The following is a 27,331-nucleotide window of genomic DNA, read 5'->3' on the forward strand; positions in this document are numbered from 1 at the left end:
AAAGAAATTGAAGACGAAAGAAACAGATGGAGAGATATACCATGTTCTTGGATTGGAAGAATCAACATTGTGAAAATGACTCTACTACCCAAAGCAATCTACAGATTCAATGCAATCCCTATCAAACTACCAATGGCATTTTTCACAGAACTAGAACAAAAAATTTCAGAATTTGTATAGAAACACAAAAGACCCCGAATAGCCAAAGCAACCTAGGGAAAGAAAAACGGAGATGGAGGAATCAGGCTCCCTGACTTCAGATTATACTACAAAGCTATAGTAATCAAAACAGTATGGTACTGGCATGAAAACAGAAATATAGATCAATGGAACAGGATAGCAAGCCCAGAGATAAACCCACTTGCATATGTTCACCTGATGGTTGTTTTTTTTTTGCGGTACGCGGGCCTCTCACTGCCGTGGCCTCTCCCGCTGCGGAGCACAGGCTCCGGACATGCAGGCCCAGCTGCCATGGCTCATGGGCTCAGCCACTCCATGGCACGCGGAATCCTCCTGGACCGGGGCATGAACCCGCGTCCCCTGGATCGGCAGGCGGACCCCCAACCACTGTGCCACCAGCAAAGTCCTGGTCATCTGATCTTTGATAAAGGAGGCAAGAATATACAATGGAAAAAAGACAGGCTCTTCAATAAGTGGTGCTGGCAAAAGTGGACAGCTACATGTAAAAGAATGAAATTAGAATACTCCCTAACACCATACACAAAAGTAAACTCAAAATGGATTAAAGACCTAAATCTAAGGCCAGACACTATAAAACTCTTAGAGGAATACATAGGCAGAACACTCTATGACAGAAATCACAGCAAGATCCTTTTTGACCCACCTCCTAGAGAAATGGAAATAAAAACAAAAATAAACAAATGGGTCCTAATGAATCTTAAAAGCTTTTGCACAGCAAAGGAAACCATAAACAAGACGAAAAGACAACATTCAGAATGGGAGAAATTATTTGCAAATGAAGCAGCTGACAAAGGATTAATCTCCAAAATTTACAAGCAGCTCATGCAGCTCAGTATCAAAAAGACCAACAACACAATCCAAAAATGGGCAGAAGACCTAAATAGACATTTCTCCAAAGAAGATATACAGATTGCCAACAAACATATGTAAGGATGCTCAACATCACTAATCGTTAGAGAAATGCAAATCAAAACTACAGTGAGGTATCACCTCATACCAGTCAGAATGGCCATCATCAAAAAATCTAGAAAAAATAAATGCTGGAGAGGGTGTGGAGAAAAGGGAACCTTCTTGGACTGTTGGTGGGAATGTAAATTGGTACAGCCATTATGGAGAACAGTATGGAGGTTCCTTAGGGAGAGGGTGTGGAGAAAAGGGAACCTTCTTGGACTGTTGGTGGGAATGTAAATTGGTACAGCCATTATGGAGAACAGTATGGAGGTTCCTTAGAAAACTAAAAATAGAGCTACCATACGACCCAGCAATCCCACTACTGGGCATATACCCTGAGAAAACCATAATTCAAAAAGAGTCATGCACCCCAATGTTCATTGCAGTACTATTTACAATAGCCAGGACATGTAAGCAACCTAAGTGTTCATCGACAGATGAATGAATAAGGAAGATGTGGCACATATATACAATGGAATACTAGTCAGCCAGAAAAAGAAACGGAGTTGAGTTATTTGTAGTGAGGTGGATGGACCTAGAAACCATCATACAGAGTGAAGGAAGTCAGAAAGAGAAAAATAAATACTGTATGCTAACACATATATATGGAATCAAAAAAAAAAAAGGTTATGAAGAACCTAGAGGCAGGACAGGCATAAAGACACAGACGTAGAGAATGGACTTGAGGACATGGGAAGGGGCAAGGGTAAGCTGGGACGAACTGAGAGAGTAGCATTGACATATATACACTATCAAATGTAAAATAGCTAGTGGGAAGCAGCTGCATAGCACAAGGAGATCAGCTGCGTGCTTTTTTACCACATAGAAGGAAAGGATAGGGCGGGTGGGAGGGAGATGCAAGAGGGAGGAGATTTGGGGATATATGTATATGTATAGCTGATTCACTTTGTTATAAAGCAGAAACTAACACACCATTGTAAAGCAATTATACTCCAATAAAGATGTTAAAAAAAATGTACTAACAGCAACAGAAAAACTAGGATAACTGCGTAAGAGACTACAATGAAGATATTACACAACAACAACAAAAGGCTAAGCTTTCAGCAGCAAAGCCAACACCTACAAAAGTCCGGAGGGAGTCAGGATTTTAACTTTGAATTGCTCTTAGGAATTCATATCTTTCCTGACATATCACAGTATAAACTGAATATCCAGGTCCTTTCTAGAGCTGACCCAAAGCCACTAACTGGCTGGTCTTGCAGTCTTCTCTAAAGAGAAGGAAAATATGAGTTCACTGAGTCCAGGATGGGCCCATCTCAGCAGTTAGTTTCATATAAGCAGCTGTAAAACAGTGCCAATTTCTGGGAATATGGGGAGGAACAGGGAGTATGTTGCTGGAAGAGGTGGCAAGGAAACTGTGTTTTATTAAGTTTTGTTGCAAAGAAAAGGTTGTTAGGGTAAATGGCAGTGATTTTCATTCAGTTTAATGCTCTCTCACAGTGGTAACACAAAACAGCTCTCACTTTCCAGAACCCTTTTTTCCCCACAAGATTAATTATATCTCTGAAGTATTCCACCTTCAAAAACTGCAGTATTCATCTTTTGTGGTTTTATAAACTTTTATCAAAGCTATCTAGATTTTTAGGCCATACTAACTATAGGTAGAAACTATCATAACTTTGCAATGCACTGAGGATTTTTCTTCTAACACTACCACTTACAAGTTCTAAGGATCCTTTATTATTTCATATATATATTGGGAATTTGCCCATGTCCATTTTAATTCTATTCATTTCTTTTATGATGTTTTAATATACCACTAGTGACTACTCCCCCCCCAGACCCCTCCCCTCCCAAAACATGCTCTTCAACTTAAAATTTTGGTCCATCTTTTCAGCATGGGTTTGAAACATTTCTTTTTCTTGAGTAGCAGAGGTTACTTTAGCTCAATGTATGTATTGGTGGTCCTTTATGAACACATTGGATTCCCCCCCACCCCTGCCATGTTACCAGGGTGTCCACTGTTAAACATCTGTCATTTTTCTGCCCACTTGTACATCTTTCTGGGATATTCTTGTAGTTTTTCCAAATTCCAGTATCTAGGGGAGTTTAGTGTCATAAATTTGGGTGTTTTTTTGTATACAACTTTTTCAGATTATAAGTAAAAACATTATCATTCTAAGCACTGATGGTTGACTAACCATCTTATGTTGCTGGCTACTTCTTTACTCAGAGAAGTGACCTGTAGTTCTGTACAATTCAGGTCTTTATCCCAGTGACTTAATATTTAAGACTAATTTACTGTGGAGGCTGGTTCTGATACATGAATTTACGAAAATCTAATTGCATTCTGATTTTCCTTTAATTATACCACTTGTCTGCTCAGTCCTATGTCACTGCAAATGGTTAGACCTAAAGGAAATCCAAGGGTATGTTTTATTCAAATATCACGCTATTTATACATTCCTATTACCTTCCTTTGTATTTTTGAAAACATTTTAGGCTTGTATAAAAAGATATTTGTACTAGTATAAGGAACACTTATTTGTAGTAAGTTTTCTTATTGTCAATTTATGTATTTATAAGATATGTAAGATCTGAAGTCATTTCTTCCAAAATTAAAAATTTTTTTTTTCCTTTACCACTTTGTAATTCTATGCACAAATTGTGTTCAAAACATGTCATACAGGGCTTCCCTGGTGGCGCAGTGGGTGAGAGTCCGCCTGCCGATGCAGGGGACGTGAGTTCGTGCCCCGGTCAGGGAAGATCCCACATGCCGCGGAGCGGCAAGGCCTGTGAGCCATGGCCGCTGAGCCTGCGCATCCGGAGCCTGTGCTCCACAACGGGAGAGGCCACAACAGTGAGAGGCCCGCGTACAGCAAAAAAGAAAAAAAAAACATGTCATACACAATTACTGAGCACCTGCTGTATGTAAGCTTCAGCCTAAGTACTGTATACATTTAAAAAGAGTCTAAAAGACTCTTTTTAAAGGAAGATGGTAGAGGAAGATGAGTCATTATAAAATAATAAGGCTGGATAGCATGTGATAATTTTTTAAATTAGTAAAAGAAATGAGTCTAGGTGGCTGAAATCACGGTGTAATAAAGTTTTTTCAAGAAGCTTCATGGACAGGCAGTGATGTAAAGTTGATATATGAATTCTCAGTACTTGATTTTAAACATCAGAATCTAATTTTAGCTGGCTAGGAAGAAAATAATTTTATTATAAGGTTGGGAGTAGCTCACAGAATTGAAGAAAAGATCAGAAAACCAGGATCATAAAATGACAGAAACCAAGGAAAGCCTGGTAGCAGAGACAGCAAAAGTCATGCATCAAAACAGCCTGATTAGGAGTCTATTACTGGCCCAATCACAGCAGAACGCTGCTAGAAACCATTGCCAATGCCACAGAATGGCACAACTATGAATGAATTCTAAGTTTTCTGTTAGTTATGGTGCCATCCATTCACAACTCAAAACTCAGGCAGGAGCAGTACAATTGGTGACACCAAGGTTACATATTAGCAATCAGTTTGGGAGAAAGAAAATATCTACTCTCTTAGCCTTTTCTAATGCAACATGGAGGCTTGCCTTCTAACAGACACTCACATTCTCCCAAAATAAAAATGGGTTTTGGGGTTTAGTAGTCAATAAATGACAAAATACCCACTAAAGTCCACTCCTTTTCCTGCCCAATATACACATACTAACTACTTCACATGATTACACTTCAAAAAATTATCTCATCTACCATAATGTACAACCATTGCTCATTCAATTCAGAATGCACTGATCTTTCTTCACAGGAAGATAATTAAAAGTCTCACAGGTTACTATATTTAGTTCCATATCCAGGATAGCAGGGAATGTCCATTCCTCCCCAATCCTACAGTAATCCCATCACAATATAGTCTGCAAACAATGCCCTGCATTGTAGTTACAGCCATTGTCAAAATCTTTCATACAATAATGGGAGAAACAAAGAAAAAAAATAAAAAGGAAGTTAGTTAAAATACACGCATGCCACAGGAAAGAAAGAAATATGGGTGAAGGCTCTAGCTTTTTGTTTCTGAAACTGGTTGTGAGACACAAAATAATACCTAGCTGGTATTACTTTGTCTAATATCTATTTCATGTTCCCTTGCTTTCATCCAGAACTCTCAACATGTGTAGGTTTTCAATCCAGTGGCGTGACCAAAACCTCATTCTTGAGGGATTTGAGGCTCTGCCTGTGTAAGGCTGTTGTGATATTCCACTAACTTAATATGAGAGTCTAACAAGGAAGCAACTCGGGGCCTTTGGGGTTTTGTCCATACTCCTCCTGCCTCCCGCTGTGTAGCAGTAACTCAGTTTCCCCTTGGTGGGTTCTCAGTCACTCCAGTCAGTACCTTAACATCCACTTTGCCTGTGTGCCCAGTGCTTAAGGAATTTTAAATGGCCAAATATGTTCTCAGCTTCCAACTCAACAATAGCATTGTTGTACATAACATCTGTGGAAGCATTTCTCCCTTGAGCACAATAGGCAGCATATGGAGATAGGAAGAAAATGTTTTGTGGGTAGGTTTTTTTATGAACTGAATTCTTTGACCAGGAGTAGTATCATGTGGGGAATCTTTAATAATATACAAGGCCATAGTAGTTAATGACTGGTGTCTGTGACAGACCTTGCCAATCAGAGGTCCACAGGGTTCTGGCACAGAGACAAGTTCTCTTAGGCTAATAACTTCCTTCTGAGAAATAGGCTCTTTGTATTTGTCCTTTTTGGAGAATGAACACCTGATCTTGAACTCCAAATACCCTATGACTCCAGCTATCCATTCTGAACAGGATATTATCTGATTCACTTAGTCATGAATATACATCATGGTTTCTCAGCCTCGGCACTACTGACATTTTGGCTGATTATTCTTTCTAGTGGGGAGCTGTCCCAGGTATTACAGATGTTCAGCAGCATCTCTGGCCTCTATCAACTAGCTGCCAGTGGCATCCCCCAATTATGACAATAAAAAATGTCTCTAAACACTGCTAAATATTTAGCTAAATTGCTAAATTTTGCCCCTGGAAGGCAAAATTGCCCTCAGTTGAGAACTACTGCCTTAGGCCATATTTTGAATTCCATCATTCAGGAGAACTAGTCCTAAAGGCCTGAGTAGTTGTATGATCACATTCCCAGTATGCATTCTCCTGTCACACTGCCTCTTTTCATTCAACTCAAAACTATGGCCTTGGGCTTCCCTGGTGGCTCAGTGGTTGAGAGTCTGCCTGCCGATGCAGGGGACACGGGTTCGTGCCCCGGTCCCGGAAGATCCCACATGCCGCGGAGCGGCTGGGCCCGTGAGCCATGGCCGCTGAGCCTGCGCGTCCGGAGCCTGTGCTCCGCAACGGAAGAGGCCACAACAGTGAGAGGCCCGCGTACCGCAAAAAAACAAAAAACAAAAAACTATGGCCTCATGAGAGTTCCTTATGGATAACTGACTGATTCGGAAAAAAACCCAAGCTTGACTCATAGGTGGTTTGGATATTATGTTACTACCAGTCAAAAATGAGGTGGTAGAGGGCATTAAACCCCCTGTTAATGGGTGGCAGTGAAGAACAGGGGAGGAGAATCCTCCTAGGGAGTAGAACTTCAAGCAGTTCATATTGTTGTCTCCTTGGCCTGAAGAGATATGCTATGAAATAAGGATTATGCATATTCATGGAGCATGAACTAGCAGTTTGGCTGGATTGTCAGGGGCTTAGAAAAGAACTGGTGCCAACTTAAGAAAGGTTGGGAAGGGGTATACAGATGGATCTTTTAAAATGGATCCAGAATGTGAGAATACGTCTGAGCTATGTCAATGCTCACAGCAAAGCCCTCACTGTGAAAAAAGCTCTGAATAATCAGGTAGACAAGATAACATATTCTGTAAATGTTAGTCTCCTTCTGTCAAGCCAGTGCTTAATGGGAGGATAAACAAAGTGCAAGGATGGAGTCTACAGATAGAGCTGTACTTTCAGAGGCTTTCCTGGCTACTCTCACATCCCATCCCCATCTTCACTCCCGTACCCCCACTTTACCAAGAGCCCTTTTATGGTATCATATACTGGGGGGTCAGCCCTGCAACCTGGTAGCCAACTAACTGCATTAGAAGGGGTAACATTTTAGCAGTTTTGTCCTCATTGGTAGACATATTATGGTCTTAGATTTGCTTTTCTTGTCTATGATACTTCTAGCAGCACCATCATTTATGGATTTACTGAATAGTGTATACATTATCATGGATTCTCACACAACACTGCTCTAGTCAAAAGAACTTACTACACAGAAGAGGTCAGATAATGTACTTAATTCTTGGTTAACCTATCGCTCATCAGCTGCTGGTTGTTTTTTAGTTCCCCTACCAGGGATCGAACCTGGGCCCCAGCAGTGAAAGCGCTGAGTCCTAACCACTGGACCGCCAGGGAATTCCCATTAGCTGCTGTTTCTGAACATTGGGATAATCTATTGAAGACTGGTATGAAGCCAGTTGAGACACAACATTGAAAGTTGGGGTCTTTGTCATACAGAGTGAAGTTAAGTCAGAAAGAGAAAAACAAGTACCGTATGTTAACACATATATATGGAATCTAAAAAAAAAAAAATGATTCTGATGAACCTAGGGGCAGGACAGGAATAAAGATGCAGATGTAGAGAATGGACTTGAGGACACGGGGAGGGGTAAGGGTAAACTAGGACGAAGTGAGAGAGTAGCACTGACATATATACACTACCAAATGTAAAACAGATAGGTAGTGGGAAGCAGCTGCATAGCACAGGGAGATCAGCTCAGTGCTTTGTGACCACCTAGAGGTGGGATAGGTAGGGTGGGAGGGAGATGCAAGAGGGAGTGGATATGGGGATATATGTATACATATGGCTGATTCACTTTGTTATACAGCAGAAACACAACTCAGTAAAGCAATTATACTCCAATAAAAATCTTAAAAAAGGGGGGGGGTGGGCAGAAGAACTGAATAGACATTTTTCCAAAAAAGATATACAGATGGCCAACAGGCACATGAAAGGATGCTTATTATTGCTAATCATTAGAGAAATACAAATCAAAACCACGAGATATCACCTCACACCTGTCAGAATGACTACCATCAAAAAGAACACAAATAACAAATATTGACAAGGGTGTAGAGAAAAGGGAATCCTAGTACACTGTTGGTGGGAATGTAAACTGGTACAGCCACTGTGGAAAACAGTACAGCAGTTTCTCGAAAAACTAAAACTACCATATATGATCCAGCAATTCCATTCCTGGGTATATATGCAAAGAAAACAAAAACACTAATTCAAAAAGGTAAATGCACCCTAATGTTCACAGTAGCATTATTTACAATTGCCAAGATATGGAAGCAACCCAGGTGTCCATCAATGGATGAATGGATAAAGAAGTGTTTTACATATATATATATATATATATATATATATATATATATATATATAAATGGAATACTCAGCCACAAAAAGGAATGGAATATTGCCATTTGCAACAACATGGATGGACCTGGAGGGTATTATGTTTAGTGAAATAACTCACATGAAGAAAGACAAATACTATCAAATACTATGTTATCATTTATTTGTGGAACCTAAAACATAAATAAATGAATATAACAGGAAGAAGAAGACTCATAGATACAGAGAACTAGTGGTTACCAATGGGGAGAGGGTAGCAGGGAGTGGCAAGATAGGGATAGGAGTAGGGGATTAAGAGGTGCAAATTACTTTGTATAAAATAAGCCACAAGGATATATTGTGCAGCACAGGGAATACAGCCAGTATTTCATAACTTTAAATGGAGTATAATCTATAAAAAATTTTGAATCACTATGTTTTATACCTGAAGCTAATATTGTAAATCAACTATACATCAATGAAAATTAATTAATTAAAAAAAAATAAAGTTGGGGTCTTTCTGGAAGTAGTGTATATTTTTATCCAACAACTGACTTTTGATGCTGTCTGAACCTTGAGCTGATCTTGCAAGGAACAATAACAAATGACAAGGATTCATTTTATCATCCTGACCAGGCTTTTCCACTAACAAATAGTCCCCTTGCTTCCTCCTCCTTGACCCTCTAATACTTTTTTGATTCCTGGCTACCAGTTCTGAGAGTCACTGGATATCCTTCCAATAAATTCCTTTTCCTTAAGTTAGTCAGATGGTATATGTTGCTTGCAACATAGGGTCCTGATATAATGAAGTAAACAGAAATGGAAAAATGGAAAAATATGGAAAAATTTCTTTTAAGATGTTTCACTGGAAGTCTGTCTTTTTTTAAAAATAAATAATTATCTTGGTGTTTTAGAACCTGAAAAAAATTTTTTTTAATTTATTTTTATTTTTGGCTGTGTTGGGTCTTCGATGCTGAACGTGGGCTTTCTCTAGTTGCGGCGAGCAGGGGCTACACTACATTGTGGTGCGCGGGCTTCTCAATGCAGTGACTTCTCGTTGCAGAGCACGGGCTCTAGGCACACAGGCTTCAGTAGCTGTGGCACACGGGTTCAGTAGTTGTGGCTCGTGGGCTCTAGAGCTCATGCTCCGTAGTTGTGGTGCAGGGACTTAGTTGCTCCGCAGCATGTGGGATCTTCCCAGACCAGGGCTCGAACCCATGTCTCCTGCACTGGCAGGTGGATTCTTAACCACTGTGCCACCAGGGAAGTCCAAGTCTATCTTATCTTTTCAAAGACCCCACTTTTGGTACTGGATATTGTTGTGGACTGCACGTTTGTGCCCCCCCAAATCCCACCAAATTCATTTGTTGAAACTAACTCCCCACAGGATGGTATTAGGAGGTGGGGCCTTTGGGAGGTAATTAGGTTATGCATGGTAAAGCCCCCAAGGTGGGATTAGAATCTTTCTAAGAGGAAGAGAGCTAGCCCTCTCTCCCCACCCAAGTAGGATACAATGAGAAGACAGCTATCTTCACTAGAACCCAACCATGCGGGCACCCTATTCTTGGACTTCCAGCTTTCAAAACTGTGAGAAAACCAATTTCAAGAATGGCAGGGTCACCACTGGGCTTCAGGGACTAGAGGAATGTCATCAGTAGCATCAATGTCAGCCTTATTCTTTCCCACTGAGTTTGGCTAAACTCTGGCTGCCAGCATCTCCTGGGCTTGTATCTTCCCAGCTTAATTTACCTTAATTTCAACTTGAAAAATCCTGGGAAGGGACTGGCCTAATTTAAGTCATGTCTCTATTCCTGTTGAAATCACTGTGGCCAGAAAAGATAAGAAACTAGAATTGGCCCAGCTTTGGTTAGGTACTTATCCTCAATCACTCTGCTAATGAAGCAGGATAGTTTATATCTGGATTCTATGTTAGACTGGAGAGAGAAATTTCCCAAGAAAGAGGAGTGCTAGTCCAAAAGAAACAGAGTTCCGGAAGAAGTATCTTACAGATATATATCTATATTATATATAGATATAATGTCTTACAGATATTTACATGTAAAGGGTCTACTATATTTTTCTTAGTCATAAGACAGAAAGATCTGGAAGAAGCTATCCAAATTTGATGATGGGGTGGGGGAGGGGGGACGACTTGGGAGGTGGAGAGAAGAGCCCTTTAGAGCCAAGGTTAGGGGGAAAGGAGGAGGTTGGGCGAGGAAGGCAGGAAGTGAAAATAGGTTCATATGACAACCGCTCTGGAAGGAATACTTAAGCCATGGGATTTGTGTATATGTATGTGTGTATATCTTACACCTCCCCCCATATTAATCTAAACACTTCAGATAATTTAAATTAGAGCAGCATTTGGCATTTCCAATACAAGGTTTTTGAATAGTAAAAAAATGTTAAGACTTTTAGAAACATTATTAAATCATTTACTCAGTAACAACAATCTGCAGATAACAGGAACACACTGCAGATACTCATTTCCCATTTGGCCTGAATAAGCAGTTTTGCTACACAATGCTATCCTAATGTAGGTTTTTCTGTGGCCAGGGAAAACAGTATTTAAAATAGTCCATCTTTCTAAAATTGAAGTGACTATTCTAAACAGGTATTTAGAAAGGAAGTGGGAACAATTAAGGCTTAATTACTATGAAAAAACAAAACAGCACAATTACAAAAGAACATTTAAATAGGAAAATAAGGAAACTATACATTAAAAAATTATACATGTATACACCGTATCAAAATACCTTTTCTATTTTGGTAACCAAATTTTGGAGATTAAAAACAAACTAGTTCAAGCATTTCTAAACATAAAAACTTCAGGTTTATATTTATTAAAAACAAGATAATATCAGTTTTGTTGAAGTAATCATATATACACCATGGTAAATATTTGGAATTGTGAAAATGGAAATAGTGAATAGCTTTAAATTTCCTGAATATTTTCATGGCTTAAATAATTAAACTTTTTTGTTGTTTTTTTTAAAATAAGTTTACTTAGTTTTAAACTCAGGCCAGTGTGCTTTTCTTAAAAGACAAAATACTTATTAAAAACGGTAGGTATTAAGGTTTGCACGAGCTAAAAAATAACATTTACATTTGCCTAGATGTAACAATTTAAAAACATACAAATTCAAAATATAGTAGGAAAATATGTAAAAAAACACATAAAGAACCATAGCCCATTAAAAAATATAAATGCACCTTCTATATATCGAAAACTAAATATTCTGATTTAAAAGTAGCTTCTGTAAAATGTCAAAGTAGTAGGCATTGTTTGCTTTCCTAATATAATGAATAAATAAGAAATATTTCTATCTCAAACAGTACTATCAGTATTTCTTAGCAAAAATGTAGTATATACATATACATGGAAAGGCAGGCATTGATACAGGATATTCTGCATCCAAGTTTTCGGGTTTGAGTTCCATTAAAATGTTTTCTACAACTTATAAGGACAATGCACACAAAAGTAAAAAGATGAGGTAAACGTCTTACACTTTTAAGCATTACTTGAAACTTAATACTTAGATATTCCCAATGCCTAAGCTCTAGAACGATGCTTAAAAAGTCCTCCATAATGATGATGATATGACATGTATCTGAAGCACATAATGAGCAGCAGGTTTCTTGGTCTTCTGAGTAGGCAATGATGTTCTTCCCTGTTATTACAAAGCAATCGTGACTAAGTTTTGTCAAGAATATTGCTTCAGTGTGGGTTTACATGAGGCACCAAGCTACAGTAAGAGCAGCTACAATGCCATTCAAAATTGCCATACTATAGCCCATGTGGAAAGAATGTCCAGTCAGTTTCCTAGGGGGAGAAAAAAACAAACGAAAAAAGGAAAATGTAATTTGGTATAACAAAAACACCATCAGTTTTTATCAAATATGTTTAGAATCTGGAAACATGTTTCCCAAATATCTTTTATACATTAATATACAAGTTAAAAAAGAGTATTAGACATCTTCAGAATTAGTAATAGATCTGTCAAATATAAGTCTTGGTTATCAAATGTAATTTTTTCAATTTCATTACTTAGAGCAAAATGCTCAGTTTGATCCCTATAACTTCTTTACTATGCCTCATAATCACATGTGTGTACCATCACCTAATTCTAAGGTACATATCTTGTTACACTACAAGCATGTTCTTTCATTTAAATTAGCATTGTGTTTCCCCACTCTCTTGTTCTCACTTATAACTTAAAATACATATTATTTCAAGTATTTGTCCTGTTTGTACCTTTTTTTAGATTACATGAAGGAATTCTACTTTTTCTTTGAGCACTAAAAACAGCACTTGTCCATATGTGAGTCATAAATCAGATTGTGTCTTTTATAGACATTTCAGTTCTCAACTTAATAGGTTACTTAAGTGGCTTTCAATGAGTTCCTAGGTGTCAGCAAAGACATTGTTTAATGGTTACTATGAGAGCCAAATAGCTCATGTGACATTTGTTCCCTCTATCAAGCAGCAATTTTACTTATTTTACTACATTTTCTTAACACTCCTTGCACTAATTGTATTGCAATAATACTCTTTGCTTATCCTAATAAGGATGAGACATACTAAAAAGAATAGAAGGTAGGGTCCAATTGGTGTCAGAGACAGAAAAGAATCTTCTCACGGGAGCAATCCAAATCAAGGACATATGAGGAGTTACACACCAGCAGTACTAAGAATGGAAAGTCCTAAGTAATAAGGGCCCTGGGCTGAGAGGGTTATCATTCCCCTTGTCCTCTTCTTTCCTAAGCACAGATCAAAGACAGGGAAGTACTTAGATCAACATTAACATCCGAAGACACCTCATTATAATGATTTCCAGTCCAGTAAGATCAGTGGCAGAGAGTATAGAAGATACTCTCTTCGAAGAACAACCCCGTTGCATTCACCTGAGACTACAGAAGACCCTGATGTATCCTGATGGCCCCCTGTTTTGGTCCATGGGAGTTATTATTTACTCTCTCCCCTCAATCTTACTCAACTGCGACTAGTTTAAGATGCTTCTCATGTTGGCCATTAAGGGCTAATCTACCTAGCTGTATTACCTACTGTACGGTAAAGTAAAATAGATACACTAAATGCTTTGCTCCTTTTAAAAAAAGAATTCCTCCAAAAATTGACTAGTAAAAAGAAATCTAATCATAACTATCAGCATTATCATTCACTGTAAAAAAAAAAACTACTACTGACCTGAGAACATTTAAATTCATACTAACAAAGTTAATCATGGAACAGAATTTCAGGAGTTAATTGTTCTCTTCTACTAGTTTGAGAACCTGCATTCCCACAAAAATAGAAGAATCTCTAAAGTACAGTTTACTGAACTTTAGGAAATTATAATAACTACAATGTTGATATAATTGAACTTTACTGAGATATACAAGCTCAAATGCTTAGTGACCGTCACAAACCAGGCACAACAAGGAAATCTAATGGCAATGAAGAAATACTCCAGAGCAGTGATTCTTAGTCTTTCTACCATCTCAAACGCACCATACTCCCACTGGGAACGTTGTAGCCATTGTCACACATGTACTGCCAGGCAAGGGACTAAAAATCTTTGACAAATCGCTTGATTTAAAGCTCCTTTTCAAACACCCACCATGATTTTCCTCCCAAGGAAGATACAGAGAACTCCTGGTAAGTCTTCCCTCCTATGTCTCTTGTGATCTTTGAAGTCCTGTAAAAAGCTGAAGGTATCTTGATTCCCCTTTGTCAAAGCCTTTCATTTATTTCTTATAGAGGGCACATTTTGAATTGAAAAATTATGACTAAGTATGGTGCCTATTTTACTCAATCTCTCTTTATATATATGCATTTTACTTTTTAAAGTATACACACTAGGGCTTCCCTGGTGGCGCAGTGGTTGAGAGTCCACCTGCTGATGCAGGGGACACGGGTTCGTGCCCCGGTCCGGAAACATCCCATATGCCGCGGAGCGACTGGGCCCGTGAGCCATGGCCGCTAAGCCTGCGCGTCCGGAGCCTGTGCTCCGCAACGGGAGAGGCCACAACAGTGAGAGGCCCGCGTACCGCAAAAAAAATAAAAAATAAAAAAATAAAATATACACAGCAAAGTGCAAATGCCTAACATATATACAGATCAATGAATCTTTATTATGGTATACCCTCATGTACCTACCGTCCAGATCAAATACAGAACATTTCTAGCACCAGAGAAAGCTCCTTTGTTCCTCTTCCCTGTCAATATCCACCTTCCCTCACTCAAACCCTCAGATAACTACCACACTGTCTGCTATCATGATGACTTGTTTCACCTGCTGTTGAAACTCCATTTACATGGCATCATGATGTATTCTTTTGTGTCTGCATTCTTTCTCTCAGTAGTGTTTGTGAAATTCATCCATGGTGCTGTAGTAGCACTGGTGTGTTCTTCTGTATTACAGTTTAGTACTCCATTGTATAAAAATACCAAAATTTATTTATCCATTCTACTACTGGGAATTCAGGTTGTTTCCAATTTGGCGCTCCTATAAAGAGAGCTACTATGAACATGATACTATGTACACACCTGTGGTGGGTGGTAAGCATCTGCACTCATTCCTCTTGGGAAGTCCTAGGAATGCAATTGCTGGGTTATAAGGTAGATGTATGATAAATGTGGCTTTAGTAGAAAGCATCAAACATTTCCCCCAAATAGTTGATTACTTTACACTTCTACCAACAACATATGAGAGTTTCAGTTGCTCCACAGTGTCACCAACATTTAGTATTGTCAGTCTTTTTAAATTTTAATGGACCTACAGATTTTGTTGTTGTGGTTTTAACAGTTATTTTTCTCATAACTAATGTATTTACTGCCCAATTATTATTTCATATATAAATGTGACCGAGAAAATAAATTCATGATGAAATTCTTTCCAAGTCATTCTCTCCTTATACCTAAAACATATTGTACAGATTAATTTCCCTAAAATACCCCTTTGCTCAAAATGCTTTTTTGTCAACTGGATATAAAATACAAGTGAGCAGAGCAAATAAGAGTTAACAAGGTCAACTTTCCTTGATGTCAATTTTCAAAGATGTGGCAGTGGACTAGCAAATGAGATACTGTGGTATAAAGGGAAAAGGACAAAACCAGGAGAAGTGAACTTACACACTTAAGATTTCATGGTTATCAAGTAAAGGACTGGATCAGATAAACTTAAGATCCCTTACAGTTTTAAATTGCTATGAGTATTCAAGTAGCAAACACAGAATAAGTAAAAACACTTGAATGAGATTATGTAGTTTTTTTCCTACCTATTAAAATTGGTTAATTCATCAACATTACCTGTGCTTAAACTGAAACAATGATGTAGGGAGTATAACTATCAATACATAAATATTTTAGTCCCAAAGAATCAATCAAGGAGACACACAAATATAATGAAAATTAATATATGACCTCATTTAACATACTAATCCAAAATTTTAAGACCTGACTATTCAGTTGACCATTTAAAAATAGGTAGAAAAATACACAGAGAACTCAATGACAAAACCAGAATGTTTCCCAAAGTAAATGTTAGGATTCCTAAATGTGAATTTTATTATCCTGAGATAAAGTTCTAGTCCACTGCAATACATTTCTGAAATCAATATGGAAATGGGAGATATTGTTCAATAAGAAAAAATTACTAGAGAAAACATGGTTACAAAGAAAGGCTCATTATAATAGAACTATTTCCATATCCTAAAAGATTAGTTATAAAAAGGTACTATTTTGTTTTGGTTCTAAAGAATTCCCTTCTAAGAATAAAGAATCCTACAAAAAAGTACTCATGTGGTTCCTATTAGTGGTTAAGAGTTCGAGCTCTGTAGCTAAACAGAGATGGTTTGAGGGCCAAGCTTTGCCACTTACAAGGGGTATGAAACCAGAATTGTTTGACCTCTGAGCCTCAATTTCCCAAAATGGAAATGAAAATAAAATCTACCCTTATAAAGTTGTTATGAGAATCAGGTGTCTGGCACATACCAAATGATCAATAAATGTTAGCCACTATCTAGTACAGAAAAGAAAGCTTCGCTACAGATGAGATTTTTAAAAATTCTTTTCGCCTTCTACTTCAACTCTTCCTTCCTTCTAAGTAAAACACCTAAATCTAGACCCATCCCCAATCCAAAACAGAGAAAAAAACAATAACATACAAGCAGACTCAGGAGGTGGAGGGAAGAATGAGACTGAAGAATTTTAGGTTTGTGTGCATTTCTGCTTGGTATTACCCTCTTCCTATGAGTTCATAATCACTCCTCCCTTTATAATTCACTAGAGAACTCAGATTTCCACTATTTATATCTAGATTTTGTAGTCTGGAAATGTACTTTCTAGCAATATATTTATATTTAACAGAAACTTGTAAAGTGAATAAATCATCATATACCTTAATTATTTTCATTTATTCAGGAATGGAATACATTTCAAATTTAAGATTCAAATTAATTCAATGATTCTGGCAATTTAAGTGACTATGCTCTTACTTTTGAACCACAAATAAAAGCACTGAATAAGCCACTGTCAAAAGTTTCATATAAATTACCTTTGTTTATTTAAGAGAGAGACCAAACAGATTAGCAGCTCTTTTTTCATTTCATGTTGTTTATTGTTTTTACTCTAGCCTTGGTTTGGCTGACTCCAAACTGAATCTCTGTACTACATACTAGACTCCACGTTCTTGAAATCTTCATTCCTTACCATATTAATTCCTGTATTTCCTTTCCCTCACATATATTCCCACATTTCAGACATGTTTTTATGACAGAACTCCTGCAATTTAATACAGTAGCATCACTGCCAACTGATTTTGCTCTAAGCAGAAAGCTCTCTGCTTGTCAGAATAGGAAATTATATTAAAGTCCTACATTAAGAACCAGCTGGCTATTTGTTTCTGTGTCTGACTGGCTCAGTAGGAGACAGGATGAACTAGCTGGTACTAATCTATTCCTTCTTCACACATCTGAGCTGCCTTTTATTTCTCATTCTATACCTAGCCAAGAAATCTCTAATTCCTAAAGAATTTTAAGCTGTGTGAGCTTGGTTGGAGTAACTATCAGTTCTTTATCTGGAGTCAAAAGTTCTTAACCCAAACCCAAAATCTGAAAGAAAATACTAAACCTCACCATATTTCAATCACTTACCAAGCATTTTTTATGTTTCTTTCAGAAACACAAAATGATACAACAAATTACTTACAGAAATTGCTGGGGAACTGTGTGTATTCCAAATAACTTTACCAGTGTTATATAAGAAATAAGGGTTAGAATTTCAAAGAGAAAGCTTTCTTCACTGAGGAAATGCTATGTCTCTCATTTAGAAAAAAACAACATATATTACATTCACCCTTTATACTCTAAAGTTCTTTATTTTATAATTTTCTTAACTTTCTTTCCATTATTTTACTTCACCAAAATTTACAGTATGAATTTCCTATATCAGGCATTATATATGGGAGACGGAGAAGTAAGCAAGAATCAATGTTGTCCTCAAAGATGTGTCTAGTCACACAGTGCGCTAAGTAAAGTTCTGTAGACAGCATTACCTGGAAGACAAAGGAGCCATTCGATTTGTAGAAGGGGAGAGATTTTAAAGAAGAGTCAACACCTGAGCTAAAACTGAGTATGACTAATTTAGAGTTCTAAACAAATACAATATGTGCAGAAGCAACACACAATGGAGAATGCAGGAAATGGTTAATAGTTTGGTATGGTGAGAGTGAAAGACTTGGAAAGCTAACTTTCATTCCACAGGGTGTTTAAACATGGCTCTATTATTTACAGGACTACTTTAGCCTACCTGGAAATCTAATTCCCCATCTTTAAAATAAGGTTAATAATTCCTCTCTTTAGTGTTCCTGTGAAGACTAAATGAGTTACTATTAACAAGCACTTGTTGCAGTGCCTCCCATTTACTGAGCACACGATCATAAACACAATAAATGTCAACCATTATTTTTTATCCTTGACTGGCTGGAGTTACTGGGGGAGAAGGAAGAACTGAAGGTGATGCCAGGTTTCTCATTTGAGTTACTGGCTGGATGAAACACCGTTCACCATGATAGGGAACCCAAGAGAAGATACAGGTCGGTGGGAAGTGGGAAATAATGAAGTCAATTTTAGATGTGCTAAACTGCAAATACCTGTGGGACACTGAAATAAAAACTCCCAGTAAGCAACAGGAAATACAAATGAAAACCAAAAGGAAGATTCTCAGGACAGAGGCTCAAGACAGGCTAGACAGACTCAGAAATCTTTGGCCAGACTTCTGCTACTCAAAGTAGTAGCTTATGAAACAGGATTCCACAAGTGAGAAATAGTGATCAGAAAGCTGGACAGAAAACAAAACAAAACAGGAGGAAGTGATGCCAGAGAAATTAAGAAAGAAAGGCATTTCGAAAAGGAATGATAAACCGTTTCAAATAATGGATTGAAAATGAAAGTTAAATTCTGTAATTAAGAGTTCTGCAGGCAATTCAAGGAGAAAAATTGTAGTGTAGGAGTGAACACACGACACATGTGGTAGCACCTACAGTCACTGTGAAACAGGGACTATCTCTTCTCTAGTCTTATAAGATATTTAGCTATGGAGAGATCTGGGCATGAGGATTTTTTTCTCTAACACAGGAGAAACTTGAATGTTTAAAAAATATCCTAACAAGAATATTGGATATAAAAGGAAAGGCTGAAGATATATGAAAAGGGGAGGTGCGGTGGGAAGGGGGGGCGGTGGATCTACAACAAAGGAAGTAAAATTGGGAGAAGAACACTTTATTCTGAGATAAAAGGAATGGGTGGTATGATGAAAGTGGATGTAAATTTAAGTTCGTAATCATGAAAGGGGGAGGGAAGAAGCAGGAAGTACTCTCATGATGACCTTTCATGAAACTGGAAGTGAAGTCCACTGAAAACTAAAATGCAAAGTGAAGATTTGGAATAGCTACAGAAAAAAATGGGAAAGGGATATAAGACAGACGGATGGATGATGGATAGTGCTAGCTAATATGATTCTAGTTCAGACTACAAAGGTTGTGAACTCTTAGTTATTCAGATCTTACTTTGGATGATTCAACTCTGCCTCTTGATCCATTTTATATGGAACATCACAGCCCTTGGCCTACTTTAGAATGGATTTGAGGTCTTCTGCTATTTCAACATTTCGTTAGTTCCAGGCTCTCTCCTACCTGACCTTTCTTTGACCTCTATAACTTTGCAATTTTACAGGGCAGGCACTTCATCCTTCCTTCTCTGTACAAGGCCTGGTAAAAGGAAGCTAGTTTTACTTATAGTTCCTAGTCTATTTCTTAACCCTGAAAAATTCTTCCCATTCTTGGCAAGGAAGTAACTTGTAGACTCGCAATCTAAAAGGAGTAAAATTAATACAATGGGTTTTTTAATAACTGTCTCATTTATTTTGTTATAATTTTAAACATACTCAAATTGTAAGCTTTCCTGTTCGTTCAAACAGCCTTTAGCCGACCTTTCATCACTACTTCATCATCATCATTTATTCATTACAACTCAGATATTCAGGAAAAGTTATTATGTTTACCATTTAGGTGTGCAGTAATTATTATAAGTTAGTATAAATTAGTGTAAAATGAGATTTTTCGAAATGTGTGTTACATCCTAACAACTATAAAACTAACCTGAACAAACAAGCCCACTCCATCTTACACTGAATATATATAAACATATATATACTTTTTAACCAAAAATTAGAAATTTTTTATAAGCAATATCTAATTTCAGAGTCGTCTCCTAAAGGAGGGCTTGGCAAGCTAAGGTACACCTATCCTGCCACCTATTTCTTTTTATTGGAACATAGTCTCACTCATTCCTTTAAGTATTGTCTTTGGCTGCTTTGGTGCTACAATGGCAGAGTTGAAGAGTTGTAACAGGGACCACACGGCCCACAAAGCCAAAACTACCACTTGGACCCTTACAGAAAAAGTTTGCCAAGTTTTGTCCTAAAGCCTTCCTCTTCAAAGTGTACTCCAGAGATCAGCAATATATTGGCATTGCCTGGGACTTTCTTAGAAATTCAGAATCTCAGACCGCACGCCAGACATGCTGAATCAGAATCTCTCTTCAGCTAGAACTTCTGGTGATTCTAAGATCCTCAAAGTGAATACTACCACTATCTGGAAATATATAAATTAGCAAAGAGATTTCCCAGGAGATCATCACTTGAAAAATCTATCCCAATTGCTTTCTACATGAAAATTTCAAAAGCTACTATAGTTTTAAACAAAAAAAAACTATAAGTTGAACAAACACTTTAAAAACTTGTTTGTTTCACTGTATCATCATGTTCCCATACAGATTTTGACTTCTTTAAAATGTTATATGACAGATAACTCAAGTAAGAAATCAGGTAAGACTATGCAGGAATTTAAAAAAAAAAGTTCTCCCATTTGTCCCTCTCTTCTTTTTGTATATATTTACCTTGCTAGGACAGTGGCTACACATTGGATATATTGTATAAGTGTGTATGCATATATACATTTGTATTTCTTTTTTTTTTTTATACATTTGTATTTCAAAGTAACCTGTCAGGATAAAATACAGCAAAATATTTTTTAGAATCAAGTACCAGAGAATAAGACTAAAACTATCATGTTAGCTAGTTTACCAGATTTTAAGGTATAGTTATATTTGGGTGGAGTGATGTATTTCAAATGCATACACCACACAAACCATATACACACATACATATGTGTGTGTGTATATATATATATACACACACACAGTCATAAGGTTTTAGTAATCAAGACTACAAATATAGAATTATTTTAAAAATATGTGTGATATGATTATACTATTATAAAAACAGAAATATTTGCATGTGTATAGATTTTTTAAAAATCTGAGGTATAATCCCCAGTCTGTTAACACTAGTTAGTTCAGAGTTATTTAAAAAAAGATTTTGCAGCCTTTAACTTTCTGAGTTATATAATTCTGTGATGCATGTATTAATTCTGTAATCATTTAAAAAAAAACAGTAAGGGGAAATTTTAAATCAGTCACTGTCCTAGCAAATAAATTTCTCAATTATTATTTAAAATAGAAAATGCTATTAAAATATAAAGTCGTGGGCTTCCCTGGTGGTGCAGTGGTTGAGAGTCCGCCTGCCGATGCAGGGGACACGGGTTCGTGCCCCGGTCCAGGAAGACACCACATGCTGCGGAGCGGCTAGGCCCGTGGGCCATAACCGCTGAGCCTGCGCGTCCAGAGCCTGTGCTCCGCAACGGGAGAGGCCACAACAGTGAGAGGCCCGCGTACCGCAAAAAACAAAATTAAAAAAAAAAAAAAAAAATATATATATATATATATATATATATATATAAGTTGTTAGAAAAATGACTACTGGCTTCAAGGTTTCATGATAAATCTGAGGTAAAGACTATCTGGAGAAACATATACTTAAAAGATGTAAAAAGTGAGGAAAAAAGTATAAATGTATACACTTAATGTTGAGCTATAATGTATCATTCTTAATACCTAGAAACTGATGTTGAACATTTTGAGCATTTACTCCATTGCCTCATTAGCCCTGTAATTAGGCTAATGATGTGCATTATGAATAAGTATCAGTTATAAAGTAGCCACCATTTTAATGGAGCAAGTTGATTTATCAATCTACACAATATGTTATAATGGAATGCAAAATTTCAGCTTTAAGGATTATCTCATTTTTATTTTGTTTTCCCCATATACTCCTTTATTATCCTTTTAATGTCCATGGGATCTGTAGTGATGTCCCCTCTTTAATTTCTTTTTTTTAAAAATTTTTATTGGAGTATAGTTGCTTTACAATATAAAGTGTGTTAGTTTCTACTGTACAGCAAAGTGAATCAGCAATACGTATACATATATCCCTTCTCTTTTGATTTCCTTCCCATTTAGGTCACCACAGAGCACTGAGTAGAGTTCCCTGTTCTATACAGTAGGTTCTCATTAGTTATCTATCTTATACATAGTATCAATAGTGTTTATATGTCAATCCCAATCTCCCAATTCATCCTACCCCCCCTTTCCCCCTTGGTATCCATACGTTTGTTCTCTACGTCTGTGTCTCTATTTCTGCTTTGTAAATAAGATTGTCTATACCAGTTTTTTCAGATTCCATATATATGTGTTAATATATGATATTTGTTTTTCTCTTTCTGACTTACTTCACTCTGTATGACAGTCTCTAGGTCCATTCATGTCTCTACAAATGACCCAATTTCATTCCTTTTTATGGCTGAGTAATATTCCATTGTATATATGTACCACATCTTCTTCTTCCATTTGTCTGCTGATGGACATTTAGGTTGTTTCTATGTCCTGGCTATTATACATAGTGCTGCAATTAAGAACGGGGTGCATGTGTCTTTTTGAATTCTGGTTTTCGCTGGGTATATCCCAGTAGTGGGATTGCTGGGTCATATGGCAGTTCTATTTTTAGTTTTTAAAAGAACCTCCATACTGTTCTCCATAGTGACTGTATTTACATTCCCACCAACAATGCATGAAGGGTTTCCTCATTTTTAAAAGGCTTTCTTTTCCTTAGCACTAAGTTTCCTTGCTATACTGCCAACGTCTCTGGTTCTACTTCTGCTTCTCAAGCATAAGGTTAGTCTTTATGATCTCTTTAATCCCTTCTGGATCTCAATTCTGCAATAATTATGCCTCCATATATACACTAAAGTCCTTCATCTAGAATTTTACCAACTAGAACTTTTAATTGAATCACAACCCTATGCTTTGCTGGTGTGATATTAACTAACTTAATAACGTACAGGCTCTGAAAGATCCTAACAATGAACAAAGTTCCTTAACATGGAATTAAAATGTATACATTTAAGATATCTCTCATTGTACTACAACTCCCTGAAAATCAGTCAGAGAGAAATAAATGTATATCTGGTTGGATGAAACTGCATACTAACCTACAGTCTACTTTACTTATATGCAGCAGTCTACTTGGTTGCAAATTGAATTATGTCAGACATGTTAACTTTATTCACCAGTATATCGAGGTAGCAAAATGCCTTAGGATATCTATCTGTCCTGGACACTACCTTGGTTAGACAAAGTCCTTATTCATTAGAAAGTTAGGCCAAACAGTACAAAAAGTACAAGAAAAATGGGATTCCCAAGCCTTTAGATTTCATGAGTCAGTTTAAAAATGATTTTTTTTTTTTAAAAAGGAAGTAACTGACTCCATGTTTTGTTGTCAAACTTGTTTTGCCAGGAACAGGTTTGAAAACCACTACAATCTACTATCAGCATAATTTCGTACAAGAAAGAGCATCTTATTATCAAAAGAATAAAAAGGAGAAAAACCAAAAGGATAAAGATCTCAAGATAAATAACAATTACTCAACAAAAGATAATTGGCAACCAGTGGTAGGCCACAGTCAGATATCCAGCTTGAAAAATCTCAATTAAGGAAAGGAAAGAAAAGCTCTGGGACGTATCTGCTTTATCATCTGATGTATCTGTTGTTTAACTAGTAAAGTTATACGTATTGCCTATGAGGGTAGGCATCATTGTTTTTAACCCATTTTGGAGAGAGGAAATTAAGGCTCAGAGACACCAGCTGACTTTCTCAAAAGCTCTTCTGGCAGTATATGGTATAGCCTGCATTTGGAAGTCACTTCCTGACTTATAAGCCCTTTTTAATATACCAGGCTGCCTAGTAATTTATAAAGATTGTTGAACACACAGAAAGGGTTCCAAGTTCAACACTGCCACGTGCTATCTCTTATGTATTTCTTATCAGTGCTATTCTGTACATATGGATACCCGTATCTTTTCAGCAGCCCAAACATAACACATTGTAAATTAGCATAAGCAAAAGCCATAGCAAACAGGTGCAAACACTTACTAGCTATATTGCTTTATGAAAATAACAAAGAAACCAAGAATATTTAATGAGTTCTTATAAGATTTTGTTACATCTATTTAAGTCTCCATTCAGAACTTTAATAGAATATATTTTATAAGACACGCATATATTTTAACCCTTCACTTCAATAAGCCACAGTGTGGTGCCATCAATACATTCATTAATAGTGACAGCATTACAACTGATGGCTCCAAACAGTCCCTAGATAATGAAACTTCACGATACTCAAATATCAAGGCCAAGTTCTTGATCTATCTCTTTTGTCAGTAGTTTTTCCTCTCCTACTGCAATTAGCCATCTGATATCTGTTTCATCAGTCCATGGCAATAAAGAATCTGATCTGACAAAAAGGCAGCCCTCCAAAGTCTGTATGAAAGAGTCATAGCATCAATTTATTGTGCTCAATGTTAAATCTAGTGTGCTTAGAAAAGAAACTTCTAATTTAAATACTAAATCATCCACTTTTCCTGACCTTCAAGACTTATATTACTGCCCAAGAACCCACAACCCCTCTTCTATTATGATTTTACATTCTGTTTTGTACTGTATTTTAACCCCCAGTAATTAAGGCCCCTAATGTCAAGAAGAGCAAGAAGTCAGAGAAGACCCTTTAATAACATAGAAAAATAAACTTAATGTTGAGTAGAAAGGGTATTATTATAATACAGCAATGGCAATCCTAAATCCTGAATCTGCTTCCCTCCTACAACAATAGTAACAACAAACACATTCATATACAAATGTAATGGAGATTTAAATATTTCAGCATCTGATTACATCCAGAACTTTACACAGAAAATAACACATGAAACAGTATCAGATCACATGTGTTAATTTTTATTCTGTAAAATAGTTACCAAAAACAGTTTACCAAAAAGCAACTCGAATGAAAATCAACTGTTCCCATTTCTTTCTTACTTCAAATTTACTTTGCAAATACCAAATACCACTGTAAGAAAATACAATTTAAAAAAAAAGCTGCATAAAAATAAATTTAAACTGAAGTAAAAGCATGTGTTTATTGACATTGAGTGTCCTGATATTTACCAAATACCATTAGGGGTTGGAAGAAGAAACATAAAGGTGAATAATTCAGAGTGATCTAGACAAAAAGACCAAGAGCATCAGCAGTAGCCCCTGGTTTGTATATTTACTATGAAACACTGTAGATTGCCAATCAAATTCTATAAATTATATTTTAAGCAGGCTTTAGTGAAGACACTACTCTCTACCTTAGCACATCCCTAGAAATCATGACATAATAACCAATAATTGTAAAGGTTCCCTGCATTTTGACCATAAGTCCCACATCAAATAAGTCATAAATACAAGCAATATACATTTAAAAGCAAATACCAAACTTCAAACTTCTCTACCAATATAAAAGTGAATTTATGCTCTTAGTTCTATAAAACGAACATCCAACTATGCCTTCCTATCTGCCTCATTTTAAGAAATACACAGATGTGACCATCTCAGAGGCACTCAAAAGACAAATACTAACTTTGATTTTGAGTCTAATTATAACAAAAATACAGTATTTTGCTTATTTCTGATAATTCAAAATGGCTACTTCAGGGATAATTTTGAGGGTTTTGGTCTCTTTTAAAGCTATCTAAGAAAACTTAAAATGATGTCTACTTTTTCCTTTAACAAGTGTTCCTATATCCTTAATAACTTGAAATACAAGCATTGGTTTTTCCTCCTTGGAAATGAGTCTCTGTGGGTATTACCAGCACAAAATAATAGTCCTATCCCTATAATGAAGTAACACCCTTAACTTATTTAAGAATACTGGCCCTTAAAAAAATTGGTCCTTGAACTCTGACTCTACGTAAAAGTACTATAAGATAGACAAACTTAATGATTTATTTAACTATTTTTCATATCACTTTTTTTGACTCAATTACAAAACTAATGAGCTGTCTACATTGTGCTTTTTGCTAGACCCATCATATATATTATCATTTCCCCAATAAATTTATTTTTAGACTATAAAGTAACATTTTTACCCTAGCCTGGACCTATTATAATCACTGAGTTATTTATTAGCAAGCTGATAATTATAAAACTGAAGCCACATCACTGCACCACTAGATGGGGCTTGTGCACACGTAATGTGAAATGCGAGAGCAGTCATTCTGAAGTGGAGAACTCTGATCACTGAGAGAAAACTGAAGGAGAGAACAAAGAGTGAGATTTTAAGAACAGATTTTAATTGCATTTGGCAATATCGCATTGGCAAAAATGTCATAGAGCAAAGGCCCACAGCAAGTGCCTTTAATTGTCAATAAAATGATGCTGTTTCAATTAGTGAAATTCCTCCTGATTCTTTTCATAATAAAAAGGAGGTGGGCAAACAAAAACAATAAACATAGAGTTAGGTGCTAGCTATGACACATGCAAATTATTTGGCTTTGTGCAAGGTACTTAAATTCCTTGGGACTCAGCTTCTTCATCTGTTAATAAAAATGATAACCCCTAAGGATGACTTAGCAGAGACTCAGTTCTCCCATAATCTTTAATAGGAATGTCTAAGACATCCCTAGCAATCCTAGAGTATTCATTAAAAAGTTGTACTTGTTAGGAAAAACGCAACTTTGGGGCACATCTCCTATCCATACCTATCTTCATCCTCAACCAGGAGGACTTAAATAAAAGTTCTGGTGCTGGGCTTCCCTGGTGGCGCAGTGGTTAAGAATTCGCCTGCCAATGCAAGGGACATGTGTTCGAGCCCTGGTCTGGGAAGATCCCACGTGCCTCGGAGTAACTAAGCCCGTGTGCCACAACTACTGAGCCTATGCTCTAGAGCCCACGAGCCACAACTACTGAAGCCTGCACGCCTAGAGCCTGTGCTCTGCAACAAAAGAAGCCATTGCAATGAGA

At 36.9% G+C, this 27,331-nt stretch overlaps 1 protein-coding gene across 3 annotated transcripts in view; it reads right to left on the reverse strand.

Moving 5' to 3' along the window:
• Positions 1 to 8,146: 8,146 nt before the first annotated feature.
• ARL6IP6 (ARF like GTPase 6 interacting protein 6) overlaps positions 8,147 to 27,331 on the reverse strand; it is a 47,032-nt gene continuing 27,847 nt past the window's right edge. The window contains exons 4-5 of one of the 3 annotated variants that reach the window (XM_022569739.3): positions 15,086 to 15,130; positions 8,147 to 12,361 (exon numbers count right to left, since the gene is read on the reverse strand). In XM_022569739.3, the coding sequence (XP_022425447.1) occupies positions 15,112 to 15,130 (19 nt within the window). In that variant the 3' untranslated portion in view covers positions 8,147 to 12,361; positions 15,086 to 15,111. The other 2 variants (XM_022569738.3, XM_022569737.3) reach the window with 2 other exon arrangements.

This window comes from Delphinapterus leucas, chromosome 8 (assembly GCF_059928025.1).
Source record: "Delphinapterus leucas isolate spDelLeu-1000000601 "Yukka" chromosome 8, BTC_Dleu_Yukka2, whole genome shotgun sequence".
NCBI classification, from domain to species: Eukaryota; Metazoa; Chordata; class Mammalia; order Artiodactyla; family Monodontidae; genus Delphinapterus; species Delphinapterus leucas.